The sequence below is a fragment of the Centroberyx gerrardi genome, chromosome 13 (assembly GCF_048128805.1).
Source record: "Centroberyx gerrardi isolate f3 chromosome 13, fCenGer3.hap1.cur.20231027, whole genome shotgun sequence".
Classification (NCBI taxonomy): Eukaryota; Metazoa; Chordata; class Actinopteri; order Beryciformes; family Berycidae; genus Centroberyx; species Centroberyx gerrardi.
In genome coordinates, this window is record NC_136009.1 from 9,657,345 (window position 1) to 9,671,846 (window position 14,502).

General features: G+C 46.2%; 1 protein-coding gene across 3 annotated transcripts in view; it reads right to left on the reverse strand.

The window, feature by feature from the left end:
- Positions 1–13,259, reverse strand: part of LOC139926781 (activated CDC42 kinase 1) — a 33,777-nt gene extending 20,518 nt beyond the window's left edge. For 2 of the 3 annotated variants that reach the window (XM_078287682.1, XM_071918598.2), the window contains exons 1-2: positions 13,181–13,258; positions 437–614 (exon numbers count right to left, since the gene is read on the reverse strand). In XM_078287682.1, the coding sequence (XP_078143808.1) occupies positions 437–599 (163 nt within the window). In that variant the 5' untranslated portion in view covers positions 600–614; positions 13,181–13,258. Of the gene's footprint in view, positions 1–436; positions 615–13,180 lie in introns of all 3 variants that reach the window. The other variant, XM_078287683.1, reaches the window with a different exon arrangement.
- Between the last annotated feature and the right edge of the window lie 1,243 nt (positions 13,260–14,502).

Sequence of the window (14,502 nt, forward strand, 5' to 3'; positions counted from 1 at the left end):
CCTGTCATTCTGTGGCATGTGTTTTTGCTGGAGGCCATTCTTTTTTTCAGGCTTTTATTTATTCAGGAAACGTTGGCTGGGCAAGCTTGCTCTTTTTGAGCAAGTAAGTCTTCTACTGTTGGCAGCACTTCAGCCTTGCTCAAGGGCACCTCAACAGTAGCTGCTTAGGTGGGAAAGAGTGTTACGCATTCACTTTCCCCACCCACATTTTCCCAGTTGGACCAGGGATTCATATTGGCAATCTTCCAGCCAAACCTTTAGACTACTTGTTCAGTCTTAATGTGCTGCTGTTGTCTTGACAAGTGTAACATCTAAAATCTCAGCAGGACTGAACTGGATAAATAAAGCTTAAATAAATATTATACTGATAGCTTAACACCAGAATATGGTTGTTTTCTCTCGCACAGTAAACTTGCTCCTTGACACACTCTCTCACCAGGTCGACCCATGCCGATCTTCTCCAGGTCTTCGTTCTTGACATAGTCAAAGTGCGAGAGCCGCGTGACATTGAGGTCATCCCGGATACGCAGGAAGTACTGCTGCAACTGCACCTCCATCAGCAGCTCCAGCAGCCATTCTGTGCCCTCCTCGCACTGCATGCTGCTGCCCAGTTTCTGTAAAACACACATGAAAAATAGGAAATTGAGTTCAAAGGAGTCACTCAACACCCTCCTCTGAGTGGACGCTACTGCCCCAAATCTGCAAAACACACACATAGAGAGAAAGGAACTTTAAAAGGTTGACAGAGCTAACAAGTCATACATGCAAATTTCCAGCTGCTGTAAAAGACATTGGAAAAGGATTGTAAAAAGCCATCCTGTGCTACTGCCCAGTTTCTGTAAAAACAGGTAGACAAATAGGAACTGAGTTCAGAGCGGATGGAGCCGCTCTGTGCCCTTTCCTGATTGCTTACTCCACACTGAAATTCCCACTTACGCACTCAGACGTTTACATCAGTATCCTCATACTGTACCCAGATGAATCATAAACACGCATACACACACTGCAAACTGGGTTGCCCAAATTGGCATCCCAACATAAGCAGGAACATGAAGGGCACGGGGCCAAATATAACATGGGCTGCTTGACCGTGGGCCAAGAAATGAGTGTACATTGATTTTACTTCAAATGTACTAAGCAGGCATTCATTACATAGGTCTTCTGTCATTGCGGTGTTTGTTAATATGCCATTTAGTCAGCAAGTTATCTCAAATTCACTCCTTCAAAGTAATTAAATGATAAAAATAGATCAAATATGGAATCAGTCATCACCCTCTGGAAAAAGCAGGTCCTACTTTGGGCTGCAGACAGAATGTACACAGACAGTCCCACAGTAGACAGACAGAAGCACGAGGTGAACGAGGCACATCTGGTGCCCATAAGTCTCAGTGGAGACAAATGGGAGGCTGCTCATCCATCTGACCACAATGTACATTAGATCCCTCTGTACGCCACGGAGCCGGACCATCAATCTTCCACGTCAAAACACACACCGCCCGGGCTTAAAACATCATCAGTCACTGTCTACTTACTGTATCCCACTGAAACTAGCACCAACTCATCGTAACAATGATTTAGCGAGGGCCTCGGCCGGTTGCTTATATTGCTGAGTATGATTATGAGGCCACGCTAGTCCACATCACCCATCCATAACCTCATGTAATGCAGTAATAATTGAGAAATGGGGAGGGGATGCAAAAAAAAATGTGCATGTGAATAAGCTAGTATCAGAGCAACGTTATTCCCAGTTGTGACTAAAGGGTGGTTAACACATACGGCAACCTAATCCACACAAAAATCACAAACCTTCCTAATCTGCAGAGATTGACAGGGAAGCCTTTGGGTCATGCTCTAAGGCGTAGGGGTCATGTTCCATTCAGTAGTAATTGGGCTCTGTGAATAAGGAATTTCCTGTACTGGCTGAGGCGGGGTTACAAGGTCCCGGGGTAAAGGTCGTGGGGGTCACATGCTTCCTCTCTGTCATTTAAACTTCTTAATGGGTTTGGTTAGAGGCCACTTCCTACGGCTTAATGGCTATGACCTGAAGAGGAAAGGAACTGCTCTCTCTCTCTCACACACAAATGTACACCTAATGTCCAGCCATATGGATCTAGTTTGTATGTGATGATCACCCTCAAAACACACAGAAAATATGCATCTACAGTGCCTCTTCAGCGGAAAGGCTAAAATAAGAGAGTCGTCCTGCATTTTCCATGAAATTCAGATGCGAGGCCTCGCCGGGGCCAATCTGCTGAGAGCGCTCAATCCCCAATGGTTATGCCAGATGTCTGTATCCTGATACAAATTCATCGCAACGCACATAAAAGTGGGTCAGATGATATCTCTGTTGCAATGTCCAAGCGCGCGGCTTCGGCTTTCCAAGTCAGCTGGAGGCCAGCGAATATGGGCTTTGTCCATTTTAACAGGTTAAACAGGCTAGAAATGAGTTTCTGCTCAGCTTTGCACTGTCAAAACATCCTGTTATGTTAATAGCTTGGATGGAAATCATCTGGTTTGTTTTGAACAGAAATAATAGGTACTACAAGCAGGACAGTAATCTTTCACAATATAGTATAATAACCTATAACAGCTTGGTCCACTGTAGAGAGATGCAGGCTACACTGCAGGCCCGTGGCATTAAGATTAACTACAGCTGCAGTCATTTGAATCCCTCAACATATTCTGCATTTTGCTGCATCATGCCTCACCCCTTCCCTAAGAAATATGATATAGAAGCATTTTTGACCAGTCTGGTACCATGCTAATGTGCCACAAGCTGCCCTACTGTGTTGCATCCTTTAGACCTCAAAGCTTAAATTTTCCCTAACTGTCAACAACATCTATATGATACTTCTCTGTACTTCTGTTTGTGTGTTTGCTGCATTTATGAAAGAAAGAGGTTAATATTGGGATATACAGCACAACATATGGATTGCACCATGCAGTTTCTGTCTACAACACCCTCATCATATATAACCTGAAGTCTAATATTCCCTGGCAGTCAACATGTTAGTGTTATTTCTCTAGACAGTGCCAAAGACGTAAGTCAGCATCCTGTTGGGGCTCTTTCCATGACACTGTCATATCTGAAGCATGAGGGGTCAAAATCAAGGTTCACACTGTACTTGAGTCCTCATACTGTACTGCTTTCTCATATTTGTCTACTTGTCTAGTCTAACTTAACTCATTAAACAGATATGTGCATCACTCTTATATTTTCTCTCCCATTCAAAGAAAGGTGCAGCATGGGACTAAGACATCATACATCTATGTATAGAAGTAGTTAAGATGGGTAGAGGCTATCTGACAAAGACCTTAAGGCTGAATTGTTATATTGTTAGCGGTTTAGAGTCTATTAAATCCTTTCCTCCAAGTGCTGACTTTTGCTTTCATGTGTAAAACCTCTGGTTTCTAGCTAGGCATGACTACTGTGGGGGGAAAAGCTTAAGGCAGCACTACAATGGCCTTTTATCAGTGCATTAACCTGTGTATTAACCTATGGAAAAGAATAGTAATACTCTGTTAGCACATGATGGACACCCACGAATATACAAAGTCCTTACAAGGGTGTAACGGCACAACATAAATGCAAAGTGTACAAGTGTAATTGTTCATACTGCAAATTGTATTGTTACATTAAGCTTTAGGGACTTTTTTCAAGTACTTGCTCGGGATTATTGTGTACTTACAATACTTTTCCATAGGTTAATACATTAGACCATTTAATACACTGGAAGAGACCATTGTAAAGTATTACCAAAAAGAAATATTGCCGCTGTGTTGACCAAGTTTGACTCTGCAGACCTTGTGGAGGTGCGAGGGCCGGAAGAGGAATGCTATGTTCTGCTGTTAGGTGTGACTTGTGGCAGGACAGTGAGGAATCCCAGCCGGGACCAAAGGTGCAGCATCAGGGCATGAGTTGGGCTCCAAATACTAGGAACTCACATTTCTAAGCCATCCCCCTTTTTTTTTTAATCCTTCAGTAACAATATATCAGTTCTTGAACAAACAGCACCCAAAAAGGGTCCCATGCTTGATTCTGGTGGGTCTCCACATGACAAGCACTGAGATTTTTTTAAGGATAACCAAAGTGTCTTTTACATCAGAGACCACTTTTCAGACCCAGTGTTTCCTCTGTGATTTTATGCAGCAGTGTTGCTTGGGGGGGTAATTTTAGTTTTGCTTCCACATCTGTCCTTGTTTTGATCTCAGTTCTGGTACTAATGCAGGTTGCATTTTCCTCTGTGGATACATTATCATAATAAACACACTAATTCTAAGCATTAGGACAATTCTCCTTTGTGTTTTAGAGGGATGCTTGTCTAAATTATACAGCTATTTTTCATTTTTCCTGGCAGTAGTGGTACTAGCGGTAATTTTCTTGCTGTAGTGGAGCATCACTGCTGAATGAATACAGAGGAAACACTGAGACCACTTTACAATCAAAAGTATACACCTACTGTATTGCTGGAGAGTGGGGTAAACAAAGTGAGAGAGAGTGAGAAGGTGTGAGAGAGAGAGAGAGAGAGAGAGAGAGAGAGAGAGAGAGAGAGAGAGAGAGAGAGAGAGAGAGAATGAGAAAGAGGGGAAAATGAGCAATGAAGGAATTTAGATGGAGAGAAGCAACATGATGTCCCTGGTGAGAAATGCCTCTGGCCTGAACTCATTCCTCATGGTGGTGGAGAAACGCACGCACGTACGCACTCACACACACACACACACACACACACACACACACACACACACACACCTCCTGGCTACAGCCATGTCCTGTATCAGATCTGTTCTGCTCCAACATCCTGCTGCAATAACAACAACGCTCCCTGAGGACAGCCTCAGTCCAGCTGGAGAGTCCACACACACACACACACACACACACACACACACACACACACACACACACACACACACACACACACTGCTTGTATTTTTACAAAACCCTAAATAGTTTTGCTTATATAAGGAAAACAGTATCACAGTTAGGGGTCAAAGCATTTTGTCTACAGAAGATGTTAGAAATCATCCACACAGTGTTTTATAATCATTTGCAGACCACATTACCTGTGTAAATTCATGACACAAAAACTGCGTTCAAACTTATGAATAAACTTAATGATTTGAATTACAGTTCCTAAAATTCATGCCATATTATAAAAATAACAAAAGCCCTGACTAGAAGAATAGAGAGCAGACAGACAACAGACTTACTCGATACACATGAAAGTGTGCCAGGAAGGGAAATGACTTTTTCAGCTTGTCAAAGCGTCGCATCCTGAATTCCTTAGTCTGAGTGTAGGTGCAAAAATGTGTGTGTGTGTGCGTGTGCTTAAATGGCCAGAGGTGGCTGCTCCTCTTTTAAACCACTATCAGAGCCACGGTATTCCCAGTTTGACGCTCCGAGCCTCGGAGGGAACGCCGAGAAGAGAGCGCACTCGGCGGATCCAGACCCAGAACCCGAGAGAGGGAAGAAAAACGTCCTACGGTCCCGTATGCAAACCTACAGCATTCCATCGCGGGGCAATATCCTCCTGTAAGCCCCTTCTTTAGCTTCGACTGCCTCCAGAAGGAAAAGAGGCATTCATATAGCAGTGAAATGTTCAAGGAGCCTCAGAATGTGTGAGAAGAGAACGCGTCGGGTTAGGGGTGTTGTGTCCGGCAGCTGTGTGAGGCTGAGAGAGAAAGCCTGCCAGCTCTGCCCCTGTGCTTCCCTGCCAGCCGGAGTTGGACCGCAGCTCACTTCATTGCTGTAGTCTTCCAGCCATGTGTCCTCCATGCAGAGCAATGAGCCAGCGATCCAAAGAAGTTGCAGAACTTCACAAACAAGTCACTCCTCCCTCCCTCCTCCCTCCCTCTCTCTCTCTCTCTCTCTCTCTCTCTCTCTCTCCGCTTAGCGTGTCCAGCTACTGTCTGCTCGCTCTTCCATCCCCGCATCGAGCGTGGGGCTAAAAATAGGAGCGACTTGGTTTTCGCCCCGATTCACTCGCCCGGCAGTCGAGCAGACAGCAGAGAGAGAGAGAGAGAGAGAAAGAGAGAGAGAGAGAGACACTCAGTATTTGTGCAGTATGTGTGTCTAGGTTGGTAGACACACAAAGCAAATTAATTTTGTTTGTACTGATTATTTGTACATGTGCTACGTGTGTATACCTGTGTGTGTGTGTGTGTGTGTGTGTATGTGTGTGTGTGTGCATAACAGAGAGTCCATGCATGCATGTGTGTCTGGGTCGTTTCAGAGAGCAATCATGTGTGCTTGTTTACAGCAAGCTTATGTACATGTGCTGCATGTGTTTATAGAGTGTGTGTGTGTGTGTGTGTGTGTGTGTGTATGTCATACAGTACATGGACATGCCGTTCCCTGTGTAGTAAGCAAGTAAGAGTTGACTGAGTGGTCAGTCTCACTCGCTCTCCTCCCTCGCTCCCTCCCCTCTCATTTCTCCTCCCTCCCTTCTTCTCCCAATGTCGCTCCTCTCTCCCACTCATCCCGTTTCCTACTTCCTAGTTTCTCTCCTTTACTTCATCACCCTATCTTTCTGTCTTGCCCCCCCCCCCCCCCTCCCTGGTCAGACGGTCAGCACAGTGCAGAGCAGAGCAGTGCGTGGTGCGGAGGACAGAGGCTTCATGGTATTCCGCCGGAGGAGCATTTGATCCGGGGCCAAGAGGTCACATTCAACTGCAGGATGGAGAGCTCGTTTCCTGTGAAGCACCCCCCCCCACCCCCCACCCCCCCCCCCCCACCCCCCCCCCCACACACACACACCCCACCACCAACACCACCACTACACCGCCGCCCCTTCCCCTCCACCACCCCTCCACACTTATGTTGGGATCTTATAAATTCACTAGTGGAGCGGTTTCACTTTTTTAACCTTTTTGATATCTCCAGTCATCTGCCCCAATGACCTGCTACCAACAACAGCCATGTTTTGATAACCTGTGTGTGTGTGTGTGTGTCTAAGATCTAAAATCATTACTGATCATCAACTCCACCACTCCTCTCCTGTCTCTTTGACTTACTTCCCAGTGACTTCCATTCACTCTCTCTGTCTTTTAACTGGAGAATGGTACAGCATCTTAACCCTTCTCCCCCCCTCTCCTTCGCTGCCTTCGTTCTCTAATCCTTATTCTTTCGCTCTGCCTCCCTCCCTCTCCCGGTCTCCCCTCCCTCTCTCTCTCTCTCCAGGGACTGGCCAACCGGCTGCATTTTCTTCTTTATTTGGTGCTGCCTTTTATTTCCTGCCTCTAATCCTCCAAAAATGTTATCTCTCTCCCACTCCGCTGACTATAAACAAACCCATACCAGCTGCTTTTCAGACCCTTGGTGGCAGCTCTCTCTCTCTCTCTCTCTCCCCCTCTCTCTCTTTCTCTCCTCTCAGCATTTGGCTCTCAATTCACTGTGCTTTGCTTTCTCTACTCACTGCCTTTCGCTGTTCTTTGCCATTCAATCAAACTATTCAACATTTGACTTGGTCCTTCTCCTTTCACTTTGAATGCTTACTGCTCCCTCAGTCTCTCTCTCTCTTTTAAGTCTCCGTCTCTCTCTCTCAGTTTCCCCCCTGTGCCAATAGACCAGCTTTTAATTAGGAAGTCTTCTGTTTACGAGAGGAAGGAAGGGAGGTGAGCAGACGGTGGAGTCACGGAGGGGAGGGAAGGAGGGGGAGAGAGCGAGAGAGAGAGAACAACAACAACAAACTGGGGGCTGCTGTCATAAACTGTCTGACTTTAATTACGGGACTGGAGCCATTTCTGAGGAGCATGCAGCACTGCCTGCTATGGCTTCGTTTATGTTTGTGTGGTATGCCTGTGTGCTTGCATTCATGAAACACTAGATTGTTTTGACCATCTGATTTACTATGCAATATGAGACTGATCTGAGACCAGTCATTCACAGCCAATATGTTGAGACAGATGGCTGGTGTGCCCTGAGATTTTGCTCAAGTGTTATTTCAAATCATTACAATTCATCTTAGTAGACTTACATTTTTGCAATGTAACATTTTTGCCTATTTTTGCAATGTAATGCAACGTATTGCAATTTGTGCAGCATACTTTGTTGCACCGTTTGTACAGTATGACCATACAAGGCTTTGCGTGACATTTGCAAGCAAATTGCCATGTGTCTGCTTAGTTAATTGGCTGAAGCTTGTCTCAGTATCAAAAAGCCTGATGCTAGACAAAGACCCATTCTTTGACGCTTGATATCTCCAGGCTGCTCAATCTATGGCCAAGACAGTTTGACGGTTTGCAGTTTTCAGCCATGGCTGCACCATGATCCAGTTCAGTGAGATCCTATTCCAGACTGCTTTGACTGTATGAAGGGCATTTCACCATACTGATATAGACAGCATAGTGTATTTTCTGTCCCTCTCCAGAAGGAGTGGCAAAGTTTTAGCCGAATTCTCTGTATAAACAATTGTGGTTCAACACAGACTGACTCAGCTTACCCCTGCGATGAGCTCAGCATGGCGTGGTTCATATGATAATACACAAACACTGACATCACACATACTGCCACGCCGCTGTAACGCGTTCTCACATATTCTCATAATCCAGTGTTGCAGTGACAGCTAGCGTCCCGAAGGCCCACAGCCTCCACCTCGGGCTTCTGTTTTCCTCGTGCTTATGCTTAACAGTATGAGAAATAGCTGAGGAGGCTGGCCGGCTGGCCCACTCTCCGCCCACTCACACAGGATCTGTCAGATCTTGTGTGCTTGATGACTAAGAGCCAGACTCATGACGTCACCTCTACCTCATCAAGCACACAGGATCTGACAGGGAGAGAAGAAAGGAAAAACCTCTCCCTTCTCTCTCCTCCCTTCTGCAATTACACACACACACACACTCCTTATTAATGACATAAAAATTCCCCAAAGACCAGGTGATTCTCTGCTGATAACGTTTTTCAGCTAATGTGTTTCGGAAAGGTCACAGGAAACTCAAGCTTACTGCTGCGAAAATGGGAAAATGATGACGGATTGGTTAAGTATGGGAACAATTATGCAACTCACAGGCCTATGAAACAGATGACATATAAAATAGCCCACATTCCTTGAATCAGCAGTTGGACAAGCAGCCTAATTCTTTAACTAACGCTTTGCTACATCCAAAATCCAATAGCCTTGAAACCCAACTGCCTGAAAAGAATTTCCAACAGAGAAAATGTTTTTGTTTTCAACTATTTATCATTAAGCATTTCTTTCAGTCCAGTCATACCCACCACAGAGCCTGCACACTGAGGAAGGCACAAATATTCATGGCAGTGGTTTTATAACTGCATTAAAAAAAGAATAGAAAAAGCAGAAAATCTAAATCTATTTGACTGAGACACTGACAGAGAGATAGAGGCATTCTCAGCTGTAGAGATGTGTTTTTGTGTGTGTGTGTGTGTGTGTGTGTGTGCGTGTGCGTGTATGTGTAAACAATTCTCCTGTATGCTGACTCATATGGGGGTCATATGCAAAGTCCGTTGACAGTGATGAAGCTGGCCAAGGCAAGCCTTTTAAATCACTACAGACAGGTCACTGTCTGGTGGTGTGTGTGTGTGTGTGCGTGTGTGTGTGTGTGTGTGTGTATCGAGGTAAAGAGTAGTGAGGGAGGGAGCAAGCGATGGACGGAACTGTGTCAAAGCGCTGGTCAGCTGCGTCCTAACTAAGAAGATTATACCAATATGATTAATGGTCAGTCTGCCCACCTGCAGCTCCACCACCACACCACTAGGTGGCACCAAATCTCATGATGGTATTCAGTGGGGTCAGGGGGTCTGAATGATCTTGCATTAGCTCAAGTTATGTCAGTCACTAAATGCATTGTGCTGTATAATCAGTCTCGGTTAGAGAGTCTGGATTAAGCCAGTCATCTGAACAATGTACCACGCTATCATCTATCTTATCCTGAGTTGTGTTCAGCTTTGTTTCGTGTCAACTGTGTTAATATATTTAGGTCTTAGTCATAGGGCAAGTTATTATCGATGATTGCAAAGCACAACCTCTACCCTCAAAACATATTTGAAATCTGACAAGCTCGCAATAGAAATCATTGCACAATGAAGCGGCTATTGTGTTCAGTTGCCCTTATCTAGCCTACATCTCTCTGTCTCTCTCTCTCTCTCTCTCTCTCTCTCACACACACACACACACACACACACACACACACACACACACACACACACACACACACAGTAATAGGACTCACTTACCCCAGAAATGAACTGAGGCTAATACTGTAACGTGCAAGTTAAAAGTCTGACAGTGTAGATTGCATTACCATGAATTTCCATCGAATTAGTGGGCTAATGGGATTATGAGGAACAGGGCGCTCCGTTATGACTGGATGCTGGACCACACACACGCACACACACACACACACATTATGCCAGATTCTGTAATATGACGCTCACTGTACACACACGCGGGCACGCAGGGACATGCATTCACATAGGCTGCGTGCACACAGACGTACAGTGTTGGGAATTACGGTAGCTTAGTGGATATGGACGGACACGCTACCGTTGCCTTTCTTAAATCAGCCGAAGCCCTTCGGTGATGCAACGTCAGCCTGTGACGAGGGGTGAGAAAAACTGGCAGGGCCGAGTGGAAGAAGCAGTAGAACAAGCATGAAAGATAAATCCCTTTCGCGCCTCTGCAAACAAAATACACACACACAGCGCCTTGGACCGGAGCCTGCATGCTCAGACAGATAGAGGTGCGTCATCGCTGATCTCACACGTAGAAGGCCTGTGCCAGATTGTGGCTTTCACGGTCTCCTGAAATCCCTTCGCCGTCCGCAGCACCTCGCCATTCACAAAGTCGGGAGAGGATGCGGTGTCAGGTGGTGGTGGGCGGGAATGTGGAGAGGTACCGACTGTGGGAATGGAAAGGGGCTTTTGGATACGAACAGAAGGCTTCCTGCGGTGCAAACCCAGGCACACACACACACACACACACACACACACAGAGAGCATATGTGTCCCCTTTTTTTTACACAGCAAACAACATAGAGGGGGGAGGCAACGGCTTAGCGCGCATAATGCCGAGCTGCCAAAACAACCCCCCACCAACACTTCACTACACTGCCTGCATCCAGAAAATCCACCCATCCCGAGCCATCCCTTGATTTATCCACCAAAGCTAGGCGAGAGGGGAGACGGGTGGGTGTCGGGGGGGTTTAATGTCAGTCAAATGTCATGGTTTACCTTCTGTAGACAGTCAACAGCGTGTGAGGCGAAAATCTAGTGTTGTATGTTGCTGTAGTATCATGAGATTTTCTGATTCGCACCGCTACCACTGGAAAAAATACAGCAGAAGCCCGATATTGCACTTCTGAACTGAAACAATGCAGTACTTTCAGACAGACTAGCTCTCTGAATCCCCTAGAGCTCCCTAGGGGGAAAAGGACATTAGCCATAGGTCTGTTTTATGGAGAAAGAAGATAAAAAATATACGTCAGCGTTAGCCATAGGTCTGTTTTATGGAGAAAGAAGATAAAAAATATTAAAAAAAAACAATGTGGCGTATTCGAAGGGAGACAGCGGCTGGAACATCTCGTCTCTCTCTAATCTCTCTCCCTTCTGTGTTTCTGTGCCCGACTCATCCTTTCAATCGCTCTCATCTCTTCCTCGCTGCCTTGGTCCATCTATCTATCCCTCTCTCTCTCTCTCTCTGTGTGTTTCTGATGTAGATGATTGTGTGTGTGTGGTAAGACTAGAAAACTGCTGTGTCCAGCACAAAGCTGCGGCTGTAGAAGAGGCTCTGATCTGATTCGGCCCCCGGCGACCAGAGGACAGCTGCAGCGTCAACCGGCTTAAGTACACTGAATTGGCACACGGACCCTGAACACACACACACACACACACACCACACACACAAACAGTCAACATTTGTGACATTAAAATAGTTAAACACACACGTAAGCATACACACGCTCATTCCATAGTCAATACAGTGTATTCAGCAATCTGGCGCAAATCCCATCAAAGAAACAATTTCCATTATTCTGCACGCATTCAGTCAATATTAACTGTATTTACAAACCTTGGCCGTGCAAAAAAGGGACACACACACACACACACACACACACACACCACACACACACAGCTTCCTCATCTGTCTGTATTGACAGCGCTGGCACGCCTTGGCATGGGGCTGGCCCTTCCAAGTCCCAGAGAACAGCCAGGCCTGTCAGCACTTCAAGACAGACAGGCCTCTAATGGATGTTCATCACACTGATGAGTGAACAGAGGGATGAGAGGAGAGATGAATTCATGGGACGGTTGAGGAGAGAGGGAGAGGGATGGGAGAGGTGGGAGGGAGGCAAGACGTTACATTTGCCTGTCACGGCGCTCATTCGGCAACACTTCATCAATGACCTCATGGTTCTGCGTTCAGCAGCGCGGCACAGGGGCCGGCCTTGTGTGTGGGCGAGCGCTGCTGAGTGTGTGTGAAAGAGATGGTTCTGTGTGACGGGTAGCCACAAGAGCGCTTAAAGTGATCTATGATACGGTCTAACATTTACACAGTTTCAACAAATAACATTTATACTCTGACAGATCAGAAACAAACAGAAGCTGGCTCTCTCTCACTGAATCCACTCCACTCATGATAATAAAAAACAGTGAAGACAACTCTGTACCTCCCTGCTATCCCCTCTGTCAAATTCCAAAAAAATCATTCACTGTTAATACTAACACTGACATTAAGACACACCCTAAAAATGCCCCAAACCCCCTGACCACAGATAAATTCAGCTGACTGTGAAAGATTTTGAGACACTGAAGATTTCGAGAAGTGCAGTGGTGTCACAGGAAAACAGCTGCCAGCTGTGACTATTTCGCAGAGATGTCCTCCTACTCGTTTCGAGGAATGACAAACACACACACACACATGTTGCACATCAAAATCCACATCTGCACGCACACGCAACGCTGTACCTTTTGTCACTGGAAATGTACCTTGCCACTGGTGATTTTCTGCTACAAAAGGCACAACTGATCTATCTTTGGGGTTGAATTTTTACCTTTATACCCTATAGTACAGAAAGTATAGCCTGACACAACAAAGCCTTACAATCTTGCATAGCCCTTAATTTGCCTTAGACAGGATTCGATATATATTGACTGTCACAGTTTTGTTTATATGTCATAGATGCTTGTAGCCGTGTGGCAGAATCACTATTACAAGAAGAAGTCTACCTCTTCGTCATCGCTGGGAAGGCGCTGGTAGTCGGACTCCGACGTCTCCTGCAGCCTCTGGTATTCTGCCGTCTCCCCCATGGTGGGGCTCCAACACCCGCTACCTGCCCTGAGCTGCGTGTCCTCTTAGTCTTCCAACCGCCTCAGCTCCAGTCGGCCAGACAGACAGTCAGTCAGTCGGTGAGCCACCCACTCAGCCAGTCAGTCACTTAGCCTCTTCAAGGGCTGTTCTGTCATGAAGAAGACAAGTACAGTATTCCGCATGTCATTTACAGGACGGTATTGGTACACAAGTCTGTCTAGCGTGGCAGCAGAGCGACTGTGGTCTTTCAGCTTACGATGCTCTCACTGTAGATCTCCAATCCTCCCACCTTCATTGTCTTCCTCGTTGAGTTGGAGTCGGCTCTCCCTGAAAATGGCCGGAGAGCTATCTCTCATTTTAACACAGTGAGAAGAGAAAGAGAGCTGTGTTCACTGACTGACCCGTCTTCAAAAGCAAAGGTGTTTTGTCTTTGTGGGAATGGGTTGGAGTAATGTAGTCTTCAGGCAAGCTCCAGCCGGTAATTCTTGATGCAGAGTGAGCATAGTCCATATGTTTTGCAAGAATTCTTCCTCCAATCCACCTTTGAGGGAAGTACTGTTTGTCCTTTTCACGTGTCGGTGGCTTTGATTCTTCCGGAAGCGTCCGAGGAGTCAGACTGATCGCTCCAACTTGATGCACTGAATCTATATTGTCGCCTAAGATGGGGAAATCCCTTCAGATGGACTGGTGGACTGGTGGGCCCTTGGTAGAGCTGCTGCGGTGAGGATGGAGCGCTGGGATGATGCAGCCCAAGGTGTGGCACTGGAGGTGACAGATCCGGTAAAGGGTTTATTTCTGTCGTCCCATCTCACTCAGCGGTAATGACCTCTACCCTCAATCTCTCTCTCTCTCCACCTCCCTCTCCACCTCCCTCATCTCTCCTGTCACTGTCTCTCTCTCTCTCTCTCTCTGCCTGCTCTCGCTTGCCCTGCCTCAACGCTGACGCATGCTCTTCATATCCAGCGATGCCCCCCTCTCTCTCTCTCTCTCTCTCTTTCTATTTTCGTGCCCTAGGCATCACTCTGGCCAGCTTACCTTATCTTCTCGCATTGACAACAGTGACAAATATCACTGCAGAAAAGGGAGAAAAAAGATCCTTTACTCAAGTGCTGTTTTTTCCATTTTTCGCTTGTTTTTTTTGCATCCTTCCTTTGTGTGCTTCTTGTGTTTTTCCCCCAGAGCACGTCTTGAACAGCTGTCCAATCGGACCGGCAGCTTAGCTCCGACGATCGCGGCTCAA